This window comes from Rhipicephalus sanguineus, chromosome 6 (assembly GCF_013339695.2).
Source record: "Rhipicephalus sanguineus isolate Rsan-2018 chromosome 6, BIME_Rsan_1.4, whole genome shotgun sequence".
Taxonomy (NCBI): Eukaryota; Metazoa; Arthropoda; class Arachnida; order Ixodida; family Ixodidae; genus Rhipicephalus; species Rhipicephalus sanguineus.
In genome coordinates, this window is record NC_051181.1 from 32,222,156 (window position 1) to 32,248,546 (window position 26,391).

General features: G+C 47.1%; 2 protein-coding genes across 2 annotated transcripts in view; one reads left to right on the forward strand and one right to left on the reverse strand.

Moving 5' to 3' along the window:
* Window positions 1-14,221, forward strand: part of LOC119395678 (polycomb protein SCMH1) — a 79,294-nt gene extending 65,073 nt beyond the window's left edge. The window contains exons 14-15 of the mRNA XM_037662672.2: window positions 8,201-8,397; window positions 11,115-14,221. Of these exons, the coding sequence (XP_037518600.1) occupies window positions 8,201-8,397; window positions 11,115-11,243 (326 nt within the window). The 3' untranslated portion in view covers window positions 11,244-14,221. The remainder of the gene's footprint in view (window positions 1-8,200; window positions 8,398-11,114) is intronic.
* A 10,492-nt stretch (window positions 14,222-24,713) lies between these two features.
* LOC119397804 (uncharacterized) lies at window positions 24,714-25,991 on the reverse strand. The gene is made up of 5 exons (XM_037665180.2): window positions 25,696-25,991; window positions 25,405-25,536; window positions 25,273-25,322; window positions 24,991-25,213; window positions 24,714-24,912 (listed from the first exon to the last, which is right to left on the reverse strand). Exons 1-5 carry the CDS (start codon window positions 25,778-25,780, stop codon window positions 24,791-24,793), a joined length of 612 nt encoding a protein of 203 aa, XP_037521108.2. The 5' UTR covers window positions 25,781-25,991; the 3' UTR covers window positions 24,714-24,790.
* Between the last annotated feature and the right edge of the window lie 400 nt (window positions 25,992-26,391).

The following is a 26,391-nucleotide window of genomic DNA, read 5'->3' on the forward strand; positions in this document are numbered from 1 at the left end:
GGGAGCCGGCGCGTTCATCACACTTCTACATTCTAGCCACTGTAAAGTGGATAAGAGAGGAAGAAAACATCGCCCGCCGTTCACGCCAGGCAGTCGAAGCAGTCGCAAACGTCTTTTTGGAGCCACTGGTCACTTCTGTGTGCGTGCACAGGATTGCGGCAGCAAAATGAAAGACACTCTGCAACAACGAAGCAAAGGAGTCTTGCGTCTTACTTCAAGAAAGTTCGAACCGATGAAGCGGACGGAGAAGAACCGCCTCCTTCGAAGGATAAAACTTCGCCCTCCTCAGCACTGGTGGAAAGCCAAGCGCGTCGGAACTTCTGTAGCGACTCAGGAGAATGCACCGGTTTATGTGAATCACCTGAGAACGAACACAAGCAGGACACCCATGCGCCGCCGGAAAATGATGGTGGCCGCAGTGCAACTCCAAGTGACCTTTGTTCTACAGTCAACGCTGGGCAAAGTGACGCCTTTACCACTGGGCAATGCCCAAGGAAGGTGAGTGGCATGGCACCTACACATTCTGGTTCGCCTCCCCTCTGTGCGACGAGTGCGAATATTTTGGACTTGGGACTGTTTGTCTCGAAAAGCAATAATGTAAATGATCCAGAGACGACGGAGAAGCTGCTGCTCAATCCGTGGACCCCTCCGGCTAACTATGATTATCCAGCCACAGGGAAAAGGAATCTGAAGTTCCAACCTCACTGGGTAGATCGTTACCCATGGCTTGTTTATTCAGAGAAGCTTCAAGGAGCATTATGCAAATATTGCGTAGTCTTCGCAAGCGAGTGTGCAGGAAAAGGGGAGCACCAGCGCTTGGGCTGTTTTGTAACTAAGGAGTTCACCAATTACAAGAAAGCCATGGACGCCTTTAAGAGCCACGCATCCAGCAGTTATCACGCCATGTCAACAACGCTATCGGAGAACTTTTTAGCAGTCCGGTCCCGCTCACAGCATGACATCTTAACACAACTTGACCACGGTCTTAAAAAGCAGGCGGAAGAAAACCGCAAGAACTTGCTGCCAATAATAGAAACAATCCTTTTCTGTGGCAGGCAAGAAGTACCGCTTCGCGGCACAGACGACTCTGGTCCGATAAATATGTCTGAAGTGCTGCCATTGAAAAATGATGGAAATTTCCGCGCACTGCTTAGGATGAGAGCAAAATGTGGAGATGCCGCCTTGAGAGCTCACATGGAAACATCTCCGGCGAATGCGCTGTACACGAGCCCAAAAATTCAAAATGAGTTGATCACCCTCTGTGGTAAAATCATACAAAGAAAGATAGTTGAAAACGTCAACTCAGGTTCGTGTTTTTCAGTTCTAGCTGACGAGGCCACTGATATATCTCGCACCGCCCACATTTCCCTATGTGTAAGGTACGTTGGACACGACACGTCGGGAGTGCCCATACTTAAAGAAGATTTTGTAGATTTCGTTCCCGTGTACGATCTCACTGGCAAGGCGCTGGCGAGCACAATCCTGAACAGCCTTAGAGGTCATGGCTTTGACCTGAACCTACTTTGCGGGCAAGGATACGACGGCGCGGCATCAATGAGCGGCCACCTTAACGGTGTTCAAGCCTTCATTCGTCAAACAGCGCCCAAAGCGTTGTACGTGCATTGTAGCGCCCACTCGTTGAACCTTGCTCTGCTTCACGCATGCAAACTCCCCAGCATCCGCAACTGTTTGGGAACTGTATCCTCAACCTGTACGTTTGTGAGAGCTTCGCCACAGAGGACGAACCAACTGCGAGACAAAGTAGAAGATTTAACACAAGAAAAAAGAAAATCAGTTCTCTCCTTTTGACAAACAAGGTGGGTAGAGAGTCACGATGCACTTCAGCGTTTCCTTGAACTGTACGTGCCTATTGTACAATTCCTCGAATATTTGGAAGAAGAGGCCGCGTCATCTGATACTTCATCAAAAGCTTCTCAACTGCTCAATGCCATTACGAAGCCCGAGTTTGTCGTTTCGCTTCAGATCTGTAGCGACCTCTTCTCTTTGACACTGCCACTTTGCAAGTTTCTTCAAAAAATTGACTGTGACTTGGCTCAAGCGTGCGATCACGTAAAGAATGTTATAGACTTTCTTTCCACAAAAAGGGCTAGTGCGGAAACGGAATTTAATAAGATTTTTCTGAAGTCGCTCTCTTTGCTGAAGATCACAAATGTTGAGATGGCCCTACCACGCATCACTGGAAGGCAGATGCAAAGAAGCAACGTACCTTCTGCTACTCCCGAAGAGTACTACCGGAGGAATGTGTATTTGCCTTTGCTGGCTGACTTCGAAAATCAATTAAGAGACCGGTTCGATGCCCATAAGAAGGTCGTGGTTGGCCTTAACATGCTGCTGCCGAAATTCTGCGCATCGGCTAGCCTTTCTGATATTGATGATGCAGTGCAGTTTTACCTTGGCGACATTCCTTCCGCTAATGTCATCGAAGCAGAGTTCACACTGTGGGTGAACAAATGCTGCCAGATCGAAGAAAAGAATCGCCCAGCTTGTGCTTTACAGGCCTTAGAGATGTGCAACCGCGACTTTTTTCCGAACATCCACAGCCTACTTTCTATCCTGGCGACTTTACCCGTGTCGACGTCGACCCCGGAACGGACTTTTTCCACACTGAGAAGGCTGAAGAGCTACCTTCGAAATCATATGAACAACGACAGATTGACCGGACTAGCACTGCTCAGCATCCATCGAGAACTTCAAGTGACCCCAGAACAAGTCCTCACAGAATTTTGCAAGTTGCCGAGAAGGAAAAACTTCCTCGTTAAACTTCCCTCTATGTTTCAAGAGTCGATTAAAAGCTAAACCCAGCTAGCCCAAGCTTCAACCCTTCTATTCTTTCGCAATTACGAGGAAACTATCCAGCAAGCAGAATGTGCGAACGATAACAAGAAGATCGGAATGTCGGGCGACTTGTTTGTTTGCTTGCATACATACTGTCACGGACTGCCATTTTTGCGACCCGGCGTAACGGCAAATTAACGGGCGCCGCACTCCCCCGCTGACCGGTGGAACCGTTCGCTCATGAAAAGACTGGTCTTTAGTGCAGGGAAGTACTGAATGGGGTGTTCTTCTTCAAACGTTAGTCGCCGATGTTTGATCCTTTGTACCTACGGCGGCGTCGGCAGGGTCGTCAAAGGCCGCGATGCACCCCGAACCAGCTGTAGACTGCAAGACGCACCGGCTGAAACCAAGGAAACTGACCATTCCCACGGGCAAAACTGCTTGTGGACAAGCCGTATGAGAGAACCCCAACAGGTTGTCACTCTCGCTCAGTTGAGGACCCTCTCCTAATTAAAAAGGGACGCGGTCAATATATTTTTAGGGTGGAGTTTCTAACAATGAAACGTGCATGATTGGACCCATGTAGAGGTCTCTTTTCCCCGAGGACGAGAATGAGGGGACACGGAGGTCGATTTAAGCGCAGGATTTCGCCTTGCTAAGCAGTCTAGTTGCTGACCAACATGGTGTAGAAGGAGATCAAGAAGTATCCCTTAAGTGGTTGTGGCTCCGTATCGGCTGGCCACCTAAACTTAGCCATTCGTCTAGTTGTGACGCGAAATTAACGTCTGTAACGTAGGCATCGGTACTTGAATCTCGAGTAAGTTCAACCTGCCCGAGATCGGCTTCAAGCACTAGCCTACCGGAAACACCAGCGCTGCAACACCGCCGACATCGCAGTTGTGCCAGAACTATCTCTGACTTCTTGCATCCGATCGTCGTGGACTCAACGCTGCCGGTCATCACAGGTATCCCTTCACCTGTTTATACCTTCGGACTTTCTCATCTGTAGTTTTATTGTTGGTTAGTTTTGTGTAGTTTGTAATACTTCTCTCTTGTAAGCTGATTTATTGATTTTATATGTATTTTGTTAGTTGGTATTAAGTGTTGTACTAGATTCCTCGTGCTGCAATATCACTAGAGTTTTGTTTTTCCCCACACACGTCTCTGATCTCTTCACTGTCTCTGCTTACGTACGGAACGACCTAACCTGCTGCCATTCCCGTCGCCGACTTCGCGCTGGCGACGCTAGAGTGGCAGCTTGTAACACATACATACCGTTTTTGTACCGTGGTTACATTGTGTTACTTCATCAGGAGCCGTTGGTCGCGGTGTCCCCGGCTTTGGTGGTGCTATTGTCCAAACTTATTTCTTGCTTTAACCAGAATTTGAGGTTGACATACCAATTTCTTTATTTGGGTACAAATAATTGAAAAGTACCATCGAATTATTACAAGTAAGCGATGTACTTGATTTATTCACAAAAATAAGCCAGTATAAATCTTAAAAAATGGCAGCCGTTCTACACGCAAACCCCCCCCGAAAAAAATTCCTGGGTACGGCCCTGCTGAATATATAGGAGACTCTGGTTAGACACAGCCTAAGGAAGCCAAGAATAGCTTAGGGTAGGTTATTTGTAGCTATTTGTAGCTTTTAACTGTAGTATAGTAATTATGACATACGCTCAAACCTTGATATAATGAACACGGATATAACGAATTATCGGTTATAACGAAGTAAATGAAGAATAGCCTTGGTAATAGCTACAGTGGTTCAAATGTATGCTTATAAGGTATTTTCGAATATAGCAAAGTTATTTTCGTGTCAAATATGGCCTTGTTATAATGAGGTTTCAATGTATATACCATATTTAGTCACGTAATAAACCCACTCGCATAATGAACCCACCCCCCACTGTGGTCCTCGAAAAAAAATTTAATGTGCGTATCTGTTCATTCTATTTCGGTGTGATTGCCAGTGCCGCTGACGATCGAAACAACGTTAAATCACGGCATTATATCTCAAAACAATGACGCAGTAAGAGTCGCGACATAGTTTAACAACCATGCTAAACATTTGCCAGCAGTGTCAGCGCGAACGACGCGAGTCAAAATTTAAAAGTCGCGCCTTTTTGCAGCGGAGCGCCATCTGTCGAATGCAGAAGAAACCTCCTTGCTTAAAGCGTGTCCTCCGAAATTGCGTGCTGCCAGGTTTCTCGAGAGGCTCGAGAGAAACCTGTCGGCGCACAATATCGGAGGCCATGTTTATAGCGCTGTCGCTGCTTCTATGTTGTCTGGTTTCTCGATCGTGGTGAACTTCGTTGGACACCTGCTGCGTAGGGTGCAGTGGTTCGGTAGGCTAGCTACACGGCCGGTTTTAAACTCAAGGTGGTCGAACATGCGCTGCAGCATGGAGATAGTGCGGCTGGACGACACTTCAGCATCGATCCGGTGTGCGTACGTAACTAGAGAAAACAAGAGGAAGAGCTTTGGGCTACGAAAAAGGATCATCGCGCATTTCGAGAGCCAAATCAAGGAAAGTTTCCTCTTGTCGAGAGACAAGTTCTCGAATATGTTAAGAGGCTCCGTAGGGAGGGATGTGCAGTGTCCCACAAAATGACTTAAACCCATGCGCGGCCCACAGTCATAAATCAAGGCACCCCTGCCACTGACTTCAAGGCCAACAGCGGTTGGGCAGCAAGCTTTTTAACACCGTCATGCGAAATTTCAGCTCTTATAACTCCCGCAGTTTTTTTCTTCTGCGTAATGAGACCTCCTCCCAAACTCGCGCCGACATTTCTGAAAAAAAAAGGTGGGTTCATTACGCGAGTAAATATGGTAATACGGAAAGTAATTAAAGTGGACGAAAAAGCAAGTTTGCTGCTGGTCGAGGTCGAACCGACAACCTTCTGGTGACAAGTCTGATGGTCTGCCATTTGAGCTACAGTGGTAGCAGTTCCCCCGTCCACTTTATTGGCCTGTAATGCTGGGAATGTTAGTGAGCGCCACTCGTAGCCTTGACAGCGAGTGTGGAGCGCTTTCTTCGTTGCCAGCTGACAGTTGTCTGTGCAGCCCTGACCAGCGGCAAGTTATTTTAACAGCGAAGCTGTTAGTCAAATCATGAAAGCAGCTGTCATCTGGAGAAAACCTCGCTGTGCCGTTGCCATAGCAACCACGACAGCTGCACACCACCTGGCCTTGCCAGGCCTCACTGCCATGATGTCACGCCAAGCCGCGCATGCACTGAAGCCACGCCGCCGCCGCCAAGCCAATGACGCAGCCGTCGCGCCTGATACCACGACAGCTGGGGTAACGTCATGCCGAGCCATACATGCGCTGCACAGCAGCTGTGTAGAGACCGCACCTAGTTTAGAATTGGTGTCGCTTAGCAACCATGTACGTCATAAAATACGTCATAAATAGGGTTACTGCACATGTGCGTGTCTTCGGAATCTCTATAAAGGAGCCACGCCTCTTCATACCGTGGCAGTTCTGGGCCGCCTGAGGAAGGTCCATACACCAGAAAGAGAGGCTGCTTATCGTGAGTTTTAATGTGTCGCTGATTGAGAACGTAGCCGTTGACGACGAACCGGCCCAGTCTTCATGGCCAATGAAGCAGCAGCGAAACTGCGATGGCGGGCACATTCGGACTATGCTTGGCACGAGAATGAGCGGGAAGCGGCGAGGAAACGAACCATGCGCAGTCAACCCGGAGTTGGTCGAACCGAATACGAGCGGCAAAAAGTGCATGCGAGCACCGATGGAGCCAACGCCAGATTTGCTCGTGAGTTTCTGGCGCTTGAGATTGGACATTTGTGTGAGGTGTACGATAGGCTTTGGTTTAACGCAAATTTAACTTCAATCAGCTTCGTGCATTGCAACGAAAAGCACGCCAATGCCTATCGAGTTGTGTGAGAATTGTTCCTGGAAGAGAACGACCACAATGAACTGAAGTTGTGCAGGACGTGCTGGGACATGGTTGTGCGTAGTGCCGTTCCTCAGTTTAGTGTCACCAATTGCTTTATCTGGTCAAGCCTGCATCACTACCGTGATCCAACGAGGTCTAAGAGCGAATGGTGTCGCCGAGGATACTTTTTGTGAACATTCAGCATCTCACTCATGGTTACGGGCAGTATAGGATATGGGGACAAGTGATTTAAATGCCCATCGATGTGCAAGCAACTCTGGAGTTGCTAGTATGAGCGGCGACGGGCCCGCGCTTCACTGTGCCAAGCTTTCCACAACTTGGTGCAAACTTCCCGAATTTTTTTTTTGTCCACTTTAATTCCTCTCTGGTTATGTCATATAATCACTATTACTTCAGTTAAAAACTACACATAATATCTCCTGTGCTATTCTTGGCTTCAATGTCTGTTGGCTTCAGTAGGTTCTGGTGCATAACCACAGATCAGCTAGAATGTAGCATACTGCAAAGGTAATGCAAAGATGACACCCTCAGATGTTGCAGTGCTCGTAAAGTTTAACAGTAGAGCCTCTGTAGTTTGAGCTGGCACCGTAAATTCAAGCTTTGAGCATTGGTGCGAGTGATGTGAAACAGACTATGCCCCAAACCACCAGCAATGTATCGACCCACACACTAGTCAAACCCAGTGAAGCCTGCACAACTGATCATGTGATGACTATGAGGTAGAGCCCTTGGTGAATCTGTTGCTTGGTCAGCAAAGCAGTGGCGTGTGGTATGGGAATGTTGTGGTGCTATCCACAACCCCTGCCCTTCACCTGCATTTTTTTATTGCAGATATAAATTCTTTAATTTGACTAAATTTCATAGAGAAAACAAGCAAAACTATAATTCTTTCCATTCTTTATCGAAACATGCAATGTAATGAACTTTTTTCATTGCCTGATCTGAGCTCCTTTGAGAACCACATATGTATTTTTTCTCACTGTTTGGCAAGGTAACTTTGTGCCACATGTTCAATTTAATGAAATCCTCATACTTTATGCATTCACACTGGTAAGCATCTTCAGTGGAATGGATCATTTACATGGTGGCCTTTCTTATGGAAATGCTGCCACTGACTGGCAGAAAACTCTTTCGAGTAAAGGGAATGGAGTAATACCAAAGGCAGTCTTGGTGCGATGCATGGTGATCTAGTTGATAAAAGAAGCACACTTTAACTTCTACAATGAGACACTGTGCACTTTCTTTAAAATATGCCCACAGAAACTTTTGTATTGCCTGTCTAGCAAAAAAGTGGCAGTATGTACAATCGTATAAATGGATAAGCTACAGAACCATGCAGCTTGGAACTATTTTCATTCTCGTACACAGATTCTAGCACAGTGTGCACAGGTTTCCGCTGCTCTGTCCCCAAAGACTGACAAAGCTGCTGTCACAAGCAGAGCCCTTGACATATGCAATTTGCATATTGTGAACCTTGCAGCCAGTTCAACGACGAGCCATCACTCGGAAAGATTGCAGAGGCCCGTAGCAGTTACCACGGCTACAAGTGCCCCTGCTGCCAAGCCCGGTCCACCACCATCGTCCCCTCCGTCGGAGTGGAGCATCGAAGATGTGATCCGGTACATATCAAACCTGGATGTAGCTCTGGCCACGCACTCGGACCTTTTTCGCAGACACGTAAGTTTCTCACAGCCACAGTCTCATTCATTGCTATCTCCTGGAATCGTTTACTCAAAAGAGAATTTTATGGCTTAGCACATTGGGAGTTCCATACCGTTAGTGGCATGCAGTTGCTGTGCTAGTATGACTTGCTCTTCAAAGTGTGCACAGTGCAATTGACAACCACCAGATGCATCCCATTGATGATGGTGAAATATTTTATTGATAGCTTAGTAATCAATGGTGGTCCAACTGAGTCCTCCGAAGTTCACTATATTCCGTCTGCTTTGTGCAGCAGTGAAGCATTTTTGGCCTCAAGTATTCTTGGTCAGGCCCATACACACCAACAACTTCTTCATGATGGCTGCGGAAGCCCTCCCCTGTCCCTGTTTTCGCCTATGCACTTTTTCTCGTTATATAATTGCCCTAACTAATGTATGTGCGCATTATCTCTGTTAGTGACGACTCAGCATGTTGTCTATAATCTGGAAGCTCGACACTTTTGATAACGAAATGGCGTTAATATGTAGACTCTGTTCTTATCCTAACGTAGCGCGCGTCAGCCACCTGGCTGTCGTTTTTGGCACCACTTGACTGTAAATGGCTATTTCGTGCAAATAAAGTTTCGGGTGTGCAAAAGTTTGTTTGATATTATGCAAAAACTAGTTTGATGTCCATCGTGCTGTGCAACATTCTTCGGTACACTTATCGCCACACTTAGTCTAAATGCCTATGTAGCATGCATCCGGCACAAAGTGGTGCTGCTGTTGCTCGCACATATCGAAGCACTTGTCGCGTGTCTTGATTTTTACATCGACACAATGGGGTGGCAAACCAGTGCACATAGATACTGAGCCATGCAGACACTTACGCGTTGTGAGCCACAAATAATGCACAATTGCACTGACATGTAAAAAAAACTCCATTTAAACAGCGATTGTAGCGCCATCAATCGCCAAAAGAGTCCAGACAAGTTGCTCTCACTCTGCAGAACTCCCTAACTGATTTGCACTTGTCACAAACTGTGCTTGCTAGCATGCTTAGCAGCACCACTGTTTGTCCTCAGATCGCATAAAGACAAGTCTGGAGCACCTCTACCACGTGGATTTCTCGCTGCTCACTGACTACAGAAGTGCGAATGCAGCGTGCGGCGGATTCATTAAATTCATTATGCAGTGCAAAATTATTTCTGAGTTATAAAACTGTAAGTTTATCGGAAATAAACTGTATGTGGTTATCAGCACTCGCAGATCACTAACACTTTCTTTACAGACTCCTGCCAGCGGCAGATTCAAGGGGTGATGATGGTGGTGTGGGGAGGAGGCATTTATAGATGTGGTCACCACTCTCCTTCTCGAAAACCTGGAGCAAATGACCTTTTGACAGTTGTCACCCCCAGAAACCATATAGTATGCCATGCTCACCTTTGTCACTAATGCTTCACTGCAGATGCACATCTTAGGTAAAACCAATACAGGACATCATAATTTTTTATTGAACAGCCCCACTAATGGCTGCTCTCTGACTGTTGGGTTTGTCTCCTTGTTCACATTGTAGCAGCATTTCCTGTTTCCACACTAAGAATCTGCACTGAAAAGTTGTAGGCATACTGTTGTACTGCTCCAAGTGATCCCAACACAAGTTTGTCTGCTGCAAACCTGCTCCAAAACAAATTTTTTTTAGCTCCAAACCTGCTTCGAGACATGATTATTTCTGAGCCGTCATTTTTTCTGCTCCAGAAATTGCTCCTAATCCTAAACTGGCTGGACCACCACTTAATATTTTAAAGGCGCGCATTGGTGACAGTGGCTGGCCAGACTCCCATGTGCTTTCAAGATCAGAGCCAGACAGAGGTGCCTCCCACCCCTGATGTTATTGCCCAATTTATTTAGTTATTTGTTTATTTATTCATTCATTTAATATATCTCAGAGGGCTTAAATGAAGGAAGATAGTGTTCATAAAACAAACATTCGATGGCTTTTCTGAAGTTATTCAAGTTAGTTTGTATGATGATTGATGTTTGCGAGGAGACCGTTCCAGTCACGGGTTGTCTGAGTGAAAGGCTAATAAACCTGCATTTGTCGATGCCTTTTCTGTGCTGTGTTGGATGGACGAACCAGGCTGTAGCGCATTTGTGTGTTGCAGTGTGGAGGAGTATTGCATCCTTTCCTGACGCACTCATAGGGTTAGCCTCACGCAAACTCATCTCCCCACAGCTGGTGCCAACATGGAGCCCAGCTAGCTCAGTCAGTACAGCACAAGACACTTAATCTCAGGATCATGGATTCAGGCCCCATGTTACATAGAATAGATTGCATGAAAATTGCATAAAGTCTTCTGTTGTTTTTTTCATGTAGCTTTCAAAATTCGTAGCCCAACTCAAGTTGTGCGAGTGCAGTTAGGCCAGCTGCACAGTAAGTGCTGATGACAGCTGTACTATCATTACTGGCCTGTACATTGTAGCTTGGTTTTGCTTTTCCACAAGTGCAAGAACCATGGAAGGAGGGCTTGCACCATGTTTATGAACTTTGTTTTCACACTTTGCTATTGACACACTTTCATTGCTCTAAAGCTTTCAGCTTTTTGGTGAAACAGCACAGACAGTGAGAGGGCTGGGATGGCTGAAACGGACATGTAGCTATGTCGGCTTTAATATCCTCGTGCTTTCTCACAAACTCGCATAATGAAGGCGCTTGCCTGTGCATTATTGTAAACAGTGCATCCATACTTGCAGGAGATCGATGGCCGAGCATTGCTGCTCTTGAACAGCGACATGATGATGAAGTATATGGGCCTCAAACTGGGTCCCGCTCTCAAGATCTGCAACATCATTGACAAGATCAAGGGCAAGAAAGCACTGTGACAAGGCTTGCTGGATGCCATTGACTGTCATCAGCTTCACCTTGACTCTTCCTTTTCGTCAGTGACCAAGGTTTCTTCGGTTTCCTGTGTGAGTGACCTGAGAACTGTCCCCACCTTCTTCTCGTGTTCCTTCTTTGCCAGTTATATTGCGTCAGTGGGAAGCATATTTCCTATTCTTCAAGGTGAGCAGCATCGTGTGGTCTTCAAAAATTCGTGGAGTGCTCACTCACGGGGCACCAGGTTGGCTTCCTGTCAAAAGTTCCAGACTCCGGTGTGTTTGTGTTTTGTGTGTGGCGGACCCTCCTTCTGAACTGACCTCTGCTACACGGTGGTGCAACTCGGTTGACGAAAGTGGAGCGAATTGTTTCTTCTCTATCCTCGTGGTTAAATTATGTGAACAATGCGATCTGTGTATCGCGACTGCAACATCAGACAGTGCGGCCAGCTGAACCTGTTTTCATCATTTTAATTTAAGGAAGCAGCTGTTGCCATCGTTATGCCTTGTTTGTATGTCCGGTGTGTGCGATGAATATACAATTTTTGAAGTGGCATTTACCAAATAGTTACTGGGGGTTCTTTTTCTTCGTTCTCATCCAGCATTATGATGGCGCAAGGGCCAAATCATCTATTTATATTTGTTTTGTGAAAGCTTCCTATGTGTCTGGTTTATGTTGTGTGCGTGGTAATTCATCATCCTGCTTTCTAGATTGCAGGAAATGTGAAAGTGCTGTTGTACTGTACACCACCATAGGTGTCACTAGTTATTGGCCGGTTCTACACTTGTCATCATCTCTGTGAGGTTTGACCGAAATGGCATGACACACCTTGTCCTCTTAGAGGACCCCGGTTAGGAAAGCATCAATCGTACAATCGGAGCAGGTTTGTGTCACTTTTGTTCAATTTACTGTTGCTTAATCAATTAAGGTGGGGCAAGTACCATGGACCAGTTTGAGCATCCTTCCGCATATTGCAGCAACAACTACATTGTCATGCTTCAGAACGCTACGGTAAAAAACCTTGTTGTCTTGTCTTCTTGTGTCCCTGTTTATGTTTTCAACCAACTAGCCTATTTATCCATCTCGACGGGTAATGCCTTGGGTGTTCCAGCAAGACAGGTGCTGGGCTTTATAAAAAGCCCCTTAAATACAGAGATAGCCAGCACAGGCTGCTGCATGTTTTAACTTGTCTATGTATGCTTGTGGGAACAACAGTGTGTACACATGCAAACTGACCGGAAGCGCAGCCTTTGTTGACTTCCAGGAAGCGCACAGTGGCACCCGTGGTGTTTGTTTGCCTTTGAGGAAAGTCCCCCAAGAAGTTGTTCAGTGTGAAAGCAAATGCTTTCGCTGTAGTAGTAGTAGCTGTAGCATTCTTGGCAAATGTATTTTTGTGACCCCCATTAGGGTTTACTTGGTGTTCTGTGTTTTGACTTCATATGGGTTGGGCTAATGATTTACTTTTTCTGCACATTTGCATGATCTCAAGTTTTGTGTTTCAATGCCTGCGTGGTGGGCAGCCAGCCAAGAAAGTCTGTCTCGGTGCACACTGCTAGCAGGCTTATTCATAATGTACAGTTTGGCTACACCTTTAGTTTATATGCTGGACACTTGGCACTATTGGCATTTTAATTATGCAGATTTAAATAACTTGGGTAATGCTACAGGCTTGTATTTGGCAAGCGTTTGCTCGGTCATTGGCACATACTTCAAGTCTCCCGAAAAGAAGGGGGTGCTTGCTCAGGATTTTACGGTACGTCGTTCTCCCTGCGGTTGCCCCATGAGATGGTGTGCCCTGTGGTTGTGTGCTATTGCCAATGTTCGGACTGCAAGTGAAAGTCCAACCAAATAACCTGGTCCTTACTACATGCTGAAAGTTTTTGCATTTCTAGTTTGTTTCCGTAATGCTGCATTTAATGCAAGAATGTTTTATTTTTTCATTTTGCTTTAAAGTATTCATTCAGTGAATGCATTTTTGCAGCTGAGTGTTTTAAGACATCTAAAATGCATCCCTTGAATGCAGACTAGCCCAGCTGTGAACTTCACTTTGTTTCATTCAAACATGCATGTTGGCAGATTTCTTTGGCTAGCACCTGCTTTTTCATTAGGCAACAGTTGTATGACCAGTGCTTGTCTATTACTCAGTGTTTTAGAGCACGAAACAAGTCAAACTTGAGATATTCTAATGATAGCGTTGTTCAGTACAGCATGCCACAAACTCAATGCGGAACTATCTACATGGCTCCAGTTCTCGATTTGGTGATTGCTTTATTTTGGTGAACATTTTATGTGTACCAATTGTGCAGATTCCTTGTGTATGAGTAAGCATACATTATGCACATTAACTGCTCATGTAGTACGTGCACAGTATGCAATGAATGTTCCTATCGACAATAATACTGGAATATGGTGAGTGAGGGTAAATGTGGTGGTGACCCCACACTGAGTGGATCTGTCATTAAATGCATCACTGTACAGCGAACTATCATTAATTCATTTCGGAGAACTCTGCATCTCTTAGTTGAGTTTTTTGGTTAACGTGAGTCAAACATCGAAATTAGCATTATTTTGTGCAGCTGCTTGCTAAAGGTCACTATAGACAGAAAAAAAAACAAGACAATATAACTCATACTTGCAAGTTACGGTTATTGAACATTGGAAATGACAGTTTTGCTGTGCATAGACGGTAACTAGGAAAGGCATATGTACGAGCAGTTAGTGGTACCATGCTACACTACGTGTCTGTTACATCATAGATTGCGATAGCATTTGCTAAGAATAATTGGTGTTTTATTAATAATGTGGCATTGCATGTGAAAAAATACCAAAGACTCTATAGTGTTCACAACGATTCCCGTACAGAATCTGTCCAAGCACACAACAATGATTTGAATTCCATGAGGTACTGATGTAACATTGTTTTGTGTGCAATATTCAAACACTGTTTAATTTTGTCTGCCCTTTCCCACCAAATAAATCAAGCACTTGAGACTGTATTAGTTGCACATATATAGTGACGAAGCTCTCTGCTCGATGCTTTATTTGGGCAGGCTGCACGCTGAAGACAATGAAGCCAGCGATGATAAGTATATTGTCACATAATTGTGACGGTGAAGAAAGCAAAACACAACCGGTAAAGATGAAACGCTTTATTGGGCGAACATGTGCCCAGTAAAAGAAGCAACACTCAAAGTGCAGGCAAGCACAGACGTCGGGAGTTGGTAATCTCATCTGCGAAACGCGTCCGCTTTTATGCATGCCTTATCGAACCTTCCAGCGCTATGGCTCACGTTAGGTTTAGAATAAACTCTGTTACTCGTGGCCGCCGCGTAATCTTGTCAGAATAGTCTAAAACAATCGCAAAGTTTCTAAACTTTGAGGTGCGGCCTGCAACGAGTGATGGTAAGTTTTTTATGGGTGAAACCTGACCACACAAAAATAAACAATCTGGCCACTCATTACAGTGGCAAAAAGAGCCATATAAAAGGCCTTAAATACAGAACGTGGACAATCTCAGTACAGCGGCAACGGCCATCAGGAGGTGCAATAACAGCAATGACACCATAGTTTACTGGGTAAGTCTGATGCAGAACAGTGTAGGGCCCGATGAAATGGAATTGAACTTTTTCACTTAGTCCGGGAACTCTAACTATAATCTAGAGCAGTGCTCCATTTCCTGGAAAACAATGGGACTCGTCACAGCTAATTTCACAGTCCTGCTGGCTTGCCTTAGTGTTCAGGCGAGTTAGATGACAGTTGGCAAGATGCAAAACAAACTGTTTGCAGATAGATGCTGATGAGGACGCATTGATGCTGATGGAAGATGCATTGAGGATAGAGCTTGGTTGATGGCCATAAAGGAAAAAAAATGGTGAGTAGCCTGTAGTGCGTCGTAAAGTGGTGTTGTAGTTGAAAGTGATGAATAGCAGGGTCACATCCCAATTAGTGCGATCAGCATTAAAAATTACGGCAGATGCCACGCATTGTGGGAGTCTAATTCATGCAAAGCAGGAAGCGAGTAGCGGCCTATCCTGCTTTTTTTTATCTTTCAGCCCAGAGTTGCGAGGTGGATCGACATCCCTCTGCACTTTGATTAGTTGTGTGCGTATCATGAGCTTACCTAAGACGTCCGACTACACTGACACCCAAAGGGTAGCTCATAGTCCGACGTAACATCAACACTCACATTAGAGCATAAACACTTTTATCAAAAAGTAGCGCGCACTACGATGCGATGATGTGCACATCATAAGTAGCAGTTGTGGGCGTATATCTCCGGGACCAAGCAACAGTTGACTGTAGTTGTGGAGTCATAGGCGTGCATATGTAATGTTTACTACATTGTTATAAAAGCGGATAGCCAACACTGCAACCACAATTGGATTTGCCCGACATGACGCCCGTACAGGGTGTTTCCCTGACGTTACAAGCACTGACATGGCTCTGCGGTAGAATACTCGACTGGCACGCAGAATGTTTGGATTCGATTCCAGCTCAGACTGTATTTTGTTTGCGTCTATGATTTTTTGCTCACCTACAACACTCCCGATGCAGGCACCACATCTTCTGTAGTACAGCTCCGTAATGCCATTGCACATTAATATTTTCAAAGCCTCTTCTTGCTGTTCCTGAGTTCATACTGACTGAATTACGTGTGGCGCATACCCGTATTCCAATGGCCATGGTAAGTGGATATGTGCCACACGTGACTGAGGGAAAGGGTTTCGTGATGTACGCGATAGCCATGCCACGTACAGTATAACCTCATTAATTCGAACTCTGTTATTTCGAAATCCCGCTTAATTCAAAGGATTTCTGCGGTCCCGTATCTTGCAATGTAAATTTGAGTGGATAATTTGAAGCGGCTGTCAGTACCAGCCCGGTTAATTCGAAAACTTAGGGTGCCATGTGCAAAATTCCCGATCCCGATTTCGCCGCAAATCCATAAAAATGATGGCCCTCAGGAGCCACAAGGCGATGCAATGTAGCCATACTAGTGAGTGGCAGTTGAAGCACCCCAGCCCTGCTGCTGCCAGCGCAAGAAAGAAAGAAAGGAAAAAAAAGGAGGTTCAGCTGAAATGTGCGCGTGCAGAAAAGACATGCTTCACTGGAACACAGCGGTGACACGCGGGCAGCATGACGCATGCTTCTCGCAACGTGAGCGCGTCGTGATTTACTCATTCTTTCTGGGAAAAAAATTGATAAACGATGGTCTGACAGAATTCGGGATGTATGCGAACATCCGATTGGCTGTTGCTACGGCAACTTGCGCACTTGCACTGCTGCCGGACTACTTGCCTGCAACGCCTCCTTCGAGAACTCGGAGAACTTCAATGATCATGTTTTCCAGCCAGAACGCATTGCGAATTCCGTCACGCTGGTCGTTACTAAATTCTTTATTTTACCAGAAAGAATAGGCGAATGGTCGCATCATGACACGCTGACGCTGCGAGGAGCAGCGGCAAAATTAGGACCGGGTATTGCTGGAAAACCGATTGGAACCGCAATCTAGCAGGCACATCCAATGACCACCTCTGATTTCTTTCAGTTATTCAAAGTTCCTTGCATCCCGCTTTTTGGATGTTTCGTTAATTCGAAAACCCGCTTAATTCGAAGATTTTTCACGGTCCCAGTGACTGAATTAACGAGGTTTTACTGTATTTTATATCGTGACCTGCTAATCGTGTTCGGCATCCACTCGAGTACTCCTATGTCAATTTTGGTATGTGTAAAGTTAAGGAGACGACCACGAGAGCGTCCAGACGTAGATAGATAGACAGATAGAAACGGCCAAAGTGTCTTTGGTTCGCCATGAAATGCTTCACATTTAATATACATCAATGTCACACTGACAGCGTGTGATAGAAGCTTTCTGGAAGGCAATTAATCTGAAAGTGGTAGCTGGAATTTATCTCATGAATGTCATTGGACGCCCGTAGAACATCACCGAGAACTTTCAACATAGAGTTTTTCCACTGTCACTCAAGAGAACACGTGCGTGATGATGCAAAAGGGCGACTTCCAATAAAAATGCAGCAACTAGAGGCAGAGCATCAAGGTAGTGCAGCTGCTTTGGCGTACCGCGAGAGGTTGTCTGCGGTTATGAGTGCTCATTGCTTGCCGCCAGCTGGTATCGGCAGCGGACCATACAGGTCTGTATGGACTACTGTGAAAGCAGCTTCAGAACGTGGGACGGGCTGGAGCAGCGCAGTCATTTGTTTTCAGCACATGCAGAACAACCAAGAGGCCACATATTTGGCTATGCTGGTTCCGAGGGCAGGCCAAAAGAAGCGACCGTGGGATGCGGTTATAAGTTCTGTGGAAGTTCTGTAACGAGATGTAGGATCACTATAAAAGATCTCTGGTACTTAGGTCCAATGAGGAATAAGAGAAACCAAACAGTGTCCTTCATTGCTAAACACAGAGCAGTAGAGTTCATGAAGAGTAAGAGCGCCTTCTTTGTGTGTTCGTCTTCAGTGCGCTCTCCACCCTTCATAAACATGGAATACCAACATGCCCGCTCTACCACCTTGGTGAGCAGTAGAGTACCGATTTACAGAAAACTTGGGCGGGCATGTGCCACAGGAATTGGGCAAGCCCCACTACCGAGTACAAGCATTTATGGGAACCATATGAATGCGCTGCTGGTGGGAAAGGGAAGTGGGGGTGAGGGAAAGTATTTCATAGCCATGTATAGTAGGTTATAGCAAGGGGGTGGGAAAAGGAAGTGAGGAGTGGTGTGAGGGTGAGCAGAAGGAAGGGAGAGGGTAAAGCATATTCTTGTACAGTATAGTATAGCAAGGGGTCAGAAAGGCAAGTCAGGTGAGGTTTCCTCAGTCTTCGCACCACTTGTGCGTAGCTGCCCCAATTTGGTACTGAAGTGTCTTGTGTTGATGATGAAGCCAAGTGTTGGGAGCATGAGCCGAACTGCAAAGGCATTCCATAATGGAATATGACAGTACCAGTCATGGCATTGGCACAATGTAAACATATGCGGCAGGTGGCTGTTCTATAGTGATGCGCAGTAGAGTTGAATTATAAAACTGTTTATTAACTCTAACGCTACATGACTGGGCGACGCCCTATATGCGTCGTACCGCGATGCGAGTCGAGCGTCCAAGGGCGTCCGCAGAACTTTTTGCAGGGGAGTGCATATGCAAGGGGGGGGGGGGGGGCATTCAGCACTGGCAGCCTTTCTTTAACTGCCGTGACATGACAGGCAAGATTAGTCAGTAGTTTGTAACGCGCGAAATTGAATGGCAAACCTGAAGGCCAGGACCTGAGTGTGCTAATCAAGCTGTGTAGCTTTCGCAACTGCATAGACAAATATTATCCGAAATTCCAAGGGGGGGCAGCTGGCAATTCAAGCATGAACTCACAGTACATGACGGCGTCCTACTAATGGGCAATCGGCTTATCATTCCTCAATGCTTACGGAAGGCAACACTGAACGCCTTGCACGAGGGGCATGAGGGAGAAATCATGTGCTCGCGACTTGCCCGACAAACGTGCTGGTGGCCTGGGATCACAAGGGACATCAAAGACTTGATAGAAAAGTGTCCCAACTGCATAGAGCATCGACAACAAAGGAGCGAACCGTTAATGCCGACGGCACTCCCGGACCGACCCTGGCAGCGGCTCGGTGTCGATCTCTTCTACGCGAAAGGTTACACGTATCTCTCAGTGGCTGACTGCTACTCGCGCTACTTCGAGATTGCGCTCCTCGAAGATGAGCGGCCTGCAACAAGCATACAGATGATGAAATCAATCTTCGCGCGCCACGGCATTCCAGATACTGTTGTAACTGACAACGGGCCACAGTTTCATCCCTGCAATACATCCGAGTTTTCGAAATTCACGAGAGAGTGGGGATTTAAACACGTGACATCAAGCCCGACGTACCCACAGAGCAACGGATTCGCCGAGGCGGCAGTGAAAATCGTCAAACAGAAGATAGCCAAGGCAGCTGACCCATACAAGCCCAGGTAGCACCAATACGTTATAATAATGTTACTTTTATGTTCTGCTTGAACGTTGAAACAATATTGTTAATGTCCTTGAAATCAAATGTTCTGAATAAACATTCTGAATAAACGTAGTAATCACGTAATCTTCAACATTAAATAAACATTCCTAAAATGTTTCGATAATGTGTGCATAATGTTAAGCTAAACATAGAAATGACGTTACAGGTTACACTGTTGTAACGTTTATGGAAGCCCCGCCACGGTGGTCTAGTGGTTATGGCGCTCGACTGCTGACCCGAAGGTCGCGGGATCGAATCCCGGCCGCGGCGGCTGCATTTTCGATGGAGGCGAAAATGTTTGAGGCCCGTGTACTTAGATTTAGGTGCACGTTAAAGAACCCCAGGTGGTCAAAATTTCCGGAGCCCTCCACTACGGCGTCTCTCATAATCATATGGTGGTTTTGGGACGTTAAACCCCAGATATTATTATTATTAACGTTTATGGAACATTTAATTATTGTAAATTATGCTCATGCAGCGCTGAAAACAGGCGCAATGTCAGAAGTCTTTTAAACTGAAAAGACAAGCTGCGAATCATAGCTGAAGCATGTGTTCGACATGCAGTACATTCCAAGGACATTAAATTATTGATGGAACGCACAACATGTGTTAGCGGCTCATGTATATGCATGAACTGAACCAGACCGATTCGAAGCACTCTATTCAGCAGTTTTAAAGACTTCCTACATTTTGCAGCTGTTCAACAGTATTAACTCAGCTCAACTGCATGTCTTGACTGCAAATACTTTAATGCACGATGACCGATGCCCGTCCAAGGCTTGGAGATGGAGCTGTCTGTGGTCATTGTGTAGATGACCGCTGCACTTTGTTCTGCAGGAACAAAGAATATTCACGAATTACTGTAGATAATAAGCAAACAAAATAGCTTTGGTACCAACATAAGCTTTGCAGATGCTTTTGATAAGACAATGAAAACTATTCACAGCCACTGTGCAACGCTACAAGTCACACAATGCAGGTCACCTTCTAAGTGCTTTGCAAAGTACTTGTTCGCAGCAGCTGTTAAAAACTCAAACTTCGTCCACCCACCAATAATGAACACTGCCGACACTGCTTTGCAATACTGCTGCCTTCCTGGTTGTGACCATAACTTGATAGTGCTATTGTAGTCCCTCGATGGTATATATTGCCGCAAGTCTTATATTTCATGAGTTGAAGCTTCACCCACAAAGACTGTGGGCAACGCGCTGCGCAGGCCTCGCCGTGATGTGTAGGAAGCTTCGCGATTGTTTTGGAACAATCCGTTAAGATTGCGCGCCGCACGAGAATGTTCCAGCTTTGTCGAGAGATAACGCCGCCAACAGCGATATCGCTGGAAAGTTCGATAGCACCTGTATAAAAGCCGACGCACTTCGCCGCTTGTCAGTTGATCGACGGACGACGCCCTGTTCGCCGCTATCATTGTACAGCGTGTATTGCTGTAGTTCTAGTTCTCATTTTCCCGGCCACAAGTTCGGCCAAATAAACAGTTTCATTCTGCAAACGCCGACTGCTTTCTTCGTCGACGTCACGACCACGTGACATCTGGTGGAGGTGCTGCTCGTTCATGTTCCGGACGCCCCCGACAAGCCTTGAACCCAGCCCACGTCGCGAAGAAGACACCGACACCATCAGCGGCAGTCGAGCCAGCCGCAGACTGGAAGGTACTGCTGACAAAGCAAAGGTACTGCTGACAAACTTCAGCCACGAATATAGGCACCTCAACATGGGTACGACGGTTGCCTACATCGACGAATGTGTAGCCGCCAGCGATGCTTTCGCCCTCTTCGATGCTGCCGAACCTGCTTCGACGAATAGAGGCCCCGAACCGGATTTTGACGTCAACCCGAGCCTTCCGAAGGTCAAGCAAGACCAGCTCAAAACCCTGCTCCTGCAATACAAGCACTGTTTCTCGTCGTCCTCGCGGGTCCGACAAACGCCCCTTGCTAAGCACCGCATTATAACAGAAGAAAATTCTCGACCACTCCGACAGAGCCCCTACAGAGTTTCGACGCGAGAACGTGAGGCCATAAAAAAACAAGTCGACGAAATGCTACGCGACGATATCATCCAGGAGTCCGTGGGCGTCACCCGTGGTATTAGTGAAGAAGAAGGACGGGACACTGCGCTTCTGCGTTGATTATCGGCGCCTGAATAAAATCACGAAGAAGGCGTGTACCCCCTCCCACGGATAGACGACACCCTGGATCGACTTCACAACGCAACGTACTTTTCGTCGATGCACCTCAAGACCGGCTATTGGCAGATCGAAGTAGATGAAAGAGACCGAGAAAAGACCGCTTTTATAACACCCGACGGCCTCTTTGAGTTCAAGGTCATGCCTTTCGGTCTTTGCGCGGCACCTGCGACGTTCCAGCGCGTCATGGACACCGTACTGGCTGGATTGAAGTGGCAGACGTGCCTTGTGTATTTGGACGACGTCGTCGTGTTTTCCTCGACCTTCGACGAGCATCTCCGGCGGCTTGAGGCAGCTGTACTTCAAGCAATCAAGAACTCTGGACTGACCCTGAAGCCAGAAAAGTGCCGATTCGCATACGACGAGCTCCTGTTTCTCGGTCATGTGATCAGCAAGTCTGGAGTGCGCCCAGACCCGCGGAAAACAGCGGCCATCGCCGACTTCGCGCCTCCCACCGACAAGAAGGCCGCCCGCCGATTTCTCGGCTTATGCGCCTATTGCAGACGCTTCGTCAAAAGCTTTTCACGCATCGCCGAACCACTCACGCTTCTCACGAAGACTAACGTGGAATTCAGGTGGGAACCGGAGCAAGTGCAAGCATTTGAGGAACTTAAACGACGCCTGCAGACGCCACCCATACTTGCGCATTTCGACGATTGCGCCGATACCGAAATACACACCGACGCAAGCAGCGTACACGGCGCATTCCCGCACTGCGAGTCGGGCGCTTGTGAAGCCACCGGAAGGTGCCCTGTTTGTCCCGGAAGCCGGCGTCTTCTGTGCGTCTCAGTCGCGCAATTCAAATATTCTCGGGTGGCAGCTGTTGTTATGATCGTTTTTATTTTTTTATTTTTTCAAACTCTGCGATTACGCCTCACTTTAGACGCCGACGAACGCTACACGAAAGATTACAGACGCCGTGCCGACACCGTCCAAATACGGCGGAGTGCTGCAACGTACAAAATGCGTAAAAAGTAATGCAACTTTGAGGTACTTACGCGTGAAATGTCTTCCCTGACGACTTTTCCGGTCGATTTGTACAGTTTACTGCGCTACAAGCAGGTATTTCTTTAAAAAAAGAACAAAAAAGCTCTTTTCCGGGACAAAAACGGCGGCTTCCGGTGGCTTCACGCCCGCGTGCTCGATGCGCCATCCAGCTCCTCCTAGTGGAGATCAGTGGCAGCGTAGGACTCGGTGCCGTCCTTGTGCAAAAGACGGACGGGCTTGAAAGGGTTATCAGTTATGCTAGCCGGTCATTATCCAAGGCAGAAGCCAACTATTCCACAACAGAAAGGGAATGCCTCGCCATCATCTGGGCTACGTCAAAGTTTCGCCCCTACCTCTATGGCAGGCCCTTCAATGTTGTCAGTGACCATCACGCCTTATGTTGGCTAGCTAACTTGAAGGACCCTTCAGGTCGTCTCGCACGATGGAGTCTGAGGCTTCAAGAATTCGACATTGCCGTGGTGTACAAGTCCGGACGAAAACACTCTGACGCCGACTGCCTCTCTCGTGCCCCCGTCGACGCGCCGCCGCAAGACGACGACGATGACTGCTTCCTCGGAACTATAAGTGCCGACGACTTCGCCGAAAGGCAACGAGCCGACGCGGAACTGGGGGGCCTTATGGAGTACCTCCAGTGCAAGACCGCCGTTGTTCCGAAGGTATTCAAGCGAGGACTGTCGTCGTTTTTTAAATGCGAATGCACTTTATAAGCGACCCTGAATCCGCCGTCCCATAGCAACGGCGCGAGGAGCGGTGAGGAGCGTCTGTAGCAACGGCGCAGCGACGTCACGCCCCACGTGACTGCGCGCGCTCCGCCCTCCGCTCCGTGGCTGCGCGCGCCCTGCGCATTGCCTGTGGTGATGAAGGCCGGCGGCGAGACGCCGAACGAAAGCGTGCGAAGCGAGCCGAGCACCCCGAAGCCGATCTGGCGCGGGCACGCGCGATGCGTGAGCGAGCGCGGGCCCTCGAATTCGATCGGCCGGACGCGCGCTTCAAGCGAGACTTCCTGGACCGCAGCTTTGGATATAGCTGCGCGGTGTGCGATCGACTGTGGTTCGACAACAACCTGAGCCCCATCTCGGGCGTGCGCAACGCCGCCAACAAGTTGAACGCGTTGCGGGTTCTTTGGAACGAGTTCGGAAGACAGATCATCATCATCAGTAAAAGTGCTTTGCACTTAAAAACGGCCAGACCTCCGTGGGTCGGCTGGCGCGTGCTCTCTCGCTGCCGTCTCCTTCGCTCGGCTCTGCAGTTTAGTCGCGCGCGCTCCCTCATAGCATCACCCCGTGCTTCGCACTTCCTCATACTCCCCTTCGGGGAAATGCGGGTTTTTCTTACGGAACGGCGTTCTCCTGAAAAAGAACTTCTCGCCACTTCGAACGGACTATCTTCTTGTCGTGCCCTCATCATTGCGACCAGAAGTCCTCCAGGCCCTACACGACGACCCGACGGCTGGACACCTCGGTGTTTCCCGCACGCTCGCCAGAATACAGGAAAAGTACTACTGGCCACGACTTGCTGCCGACGTCGCCCACTACGTCAAGACTTGCCGAGATTGCCAGCGACGGAAGACACCGCCGACTAGGCCAGCGGGACTTCTGCAGCCAATCGAACCACCTCACCGGCCGTTCCAGCAAATCGGGATGGACCTGCTGGGGCCGTTCCCGACGTCGACTTCCGGCAACAAGTGGATCGTCGTAGCAACTGACTACCTCACCCGCTACGCCGAGACAAAGGCATTGCCCAAAGGCAGTGCCGCGGAGGTAGCCAAGTTCTTCGTGGAGAACATCGTCTTGCGTCATGGCGCCCCAGAGGTCCTCATCACAGACAGAGGTACCGCCTTTACAGCGGACCTAACTCAGGCGATCTTAAAATACAGCGAGACGAGCCACCGCCGCACCACCGCCTACCACCCGCAGACCAATGGCCTCACCGAGCGTCTAAATAAGCCCAGGCGAAAATTTTCTCCAAGTGGAACCACTTGAAGTGGATTATTGAACCTGGATTTGAAGTGGAACCACTTGGCAAGTGGTTCCACTTTGCAAGTGGGACCACTTGCCAAGTGGGACCACTTGCCAAGTGGTTCCACTTCAAATCCAGGTTCAATAATCCACTTCAAGTGGTTCCACTTGCCAAGTGGTCTCACTTCGCAAGTGGGACCGCCTGCCTAACGTATCCTCTTGCCAAGTGGTCTTAGGAACCACTGGTGCACTTCAATGAATATTAGAAACAAAAACTTGTTTTTACAATAATTTATTGATAAGTGAATGGCACTTAAAAAAAAGGTAATAATGTGAAGTCAAAAGAAAAGATTTTTGAAGCATTCAATCTTCCTTTCTCTTTGTCCTCCTGACGTCTTGAATTTTTTGAGACAAAATGGTAGACAAATTGTCCAGCGTTTCCTTAACTGGGACTCCACTCCTCGACCCCCAATGTGTCACGGTGTCTGCAAAGGAGGCAGAAATTAAAACAGCCGTGGGATACATAATTATGTACAGCACAATTAAATTGACCACAATCTTACCAATAATCAAAGCAACCTTGTGTGGACTCAGTTGCTTCCGCACGACTGCGTTGGGGTTCTTGTAGTCCTTGGGGGCTAATTTGCCTCCATAACTTCGCTCCGCCAATCCTTCGCGACCCCATATGGCTTGGGCCATATCCTTTACAACGAGTGGAGGTTTTTTATGGCCCAGGATTTTTTCCGCCTGCTTGCTTCCAATCATGAAACCGTCTTTCACGTGATACTGTAAATGAAAACAAAATCTTTAAAAAAGAAATGAAGGGAACACAGTCGTGCACTTACCTTGCCATCACCAATGTCAGTAAAAGGAGTGTGGGCTTTTGGGTCTGCAGCTGATGAGAAATAAGGAGTGAAGTTGATGTTTACAGCAAAATAATAGCAACATAATGGCATTTAAAGCGTTTGGGCTTCTACCTGTGGGGAGTGCGTCTGCAGCAGGCTTGGATGTAGTGTCCATGTGTGCTGGTGGTGGTGGTGTGGGGGCTGTGTGTGACGGTTCAACTTCGTAATCCAAACCATTAAGGTCTTGGCCATCCTCCCACAGATCTGCACCCACAGTAGAGAAGTGTACAAACAATTTACAGTGGCTGTTATCAAGATACAACTCTAATTCTCAATATCTAGTCAAAAAGCTGAGGGTTCAGCTTTTTGACCAGCAAAAAAAGTTTAGAAACATTAATGTTCATGCAGTTGTGCAGACTTTACCTGTAGGGGACTGTTGTGCTTGCTCGAGAAACGGGGCACTTTTTTGTGCCTTTTGAGGCTGAGGGGCACTTCTCGCCTGTAGCATTTCTACAACTGCAGGTATAGAAAAGAACACTTAAGAAATATATGCCGGTAACACTATAAATAAATCTAAAGAGCACATAGAATAAGATGTTGTGCTATCGGTGTCAAATAAAGCACGAACAGCCGCAAGCATTAGAAATGGTATAGTGCACGCTGTCCAGACCATTGACACTTTTTTAGAGGTTCTACCAAAGCAGCCTTTGACAACAAAGATATAGCAATATAAGAAATGGCGGTATACTTACTCATTGAAAGCTTCACATCTATTCGATCAATTCTTTCATTGATTTTGGCAACCGCTTGTCGCAGTTAATTGCGCTGTTTCAGCACACTCTCATAAGGTTCCTGTCAAGTCTTTTTCCTCATTTGCTTGTGTTTGCGTTCTTTGTTTGTGGTGTCTTCATTGAACTCCACACGCCTGTTTGAGGGTGTCTGTGCACAAGAAAAGAGAGTAAGGAGTTGAAAAGTGCTGAATAAAACTGAGAAGTGTACATTTTAATGCCTACTTGCAAAGCTCGGGCGGCTTTATTTTTTTCAAGGGCACGAGAGGCATGCTTGCTCAAAATTTCCTCATAAACAGCACTTCTTGATGCTGCCTGATCCTGTTTCATT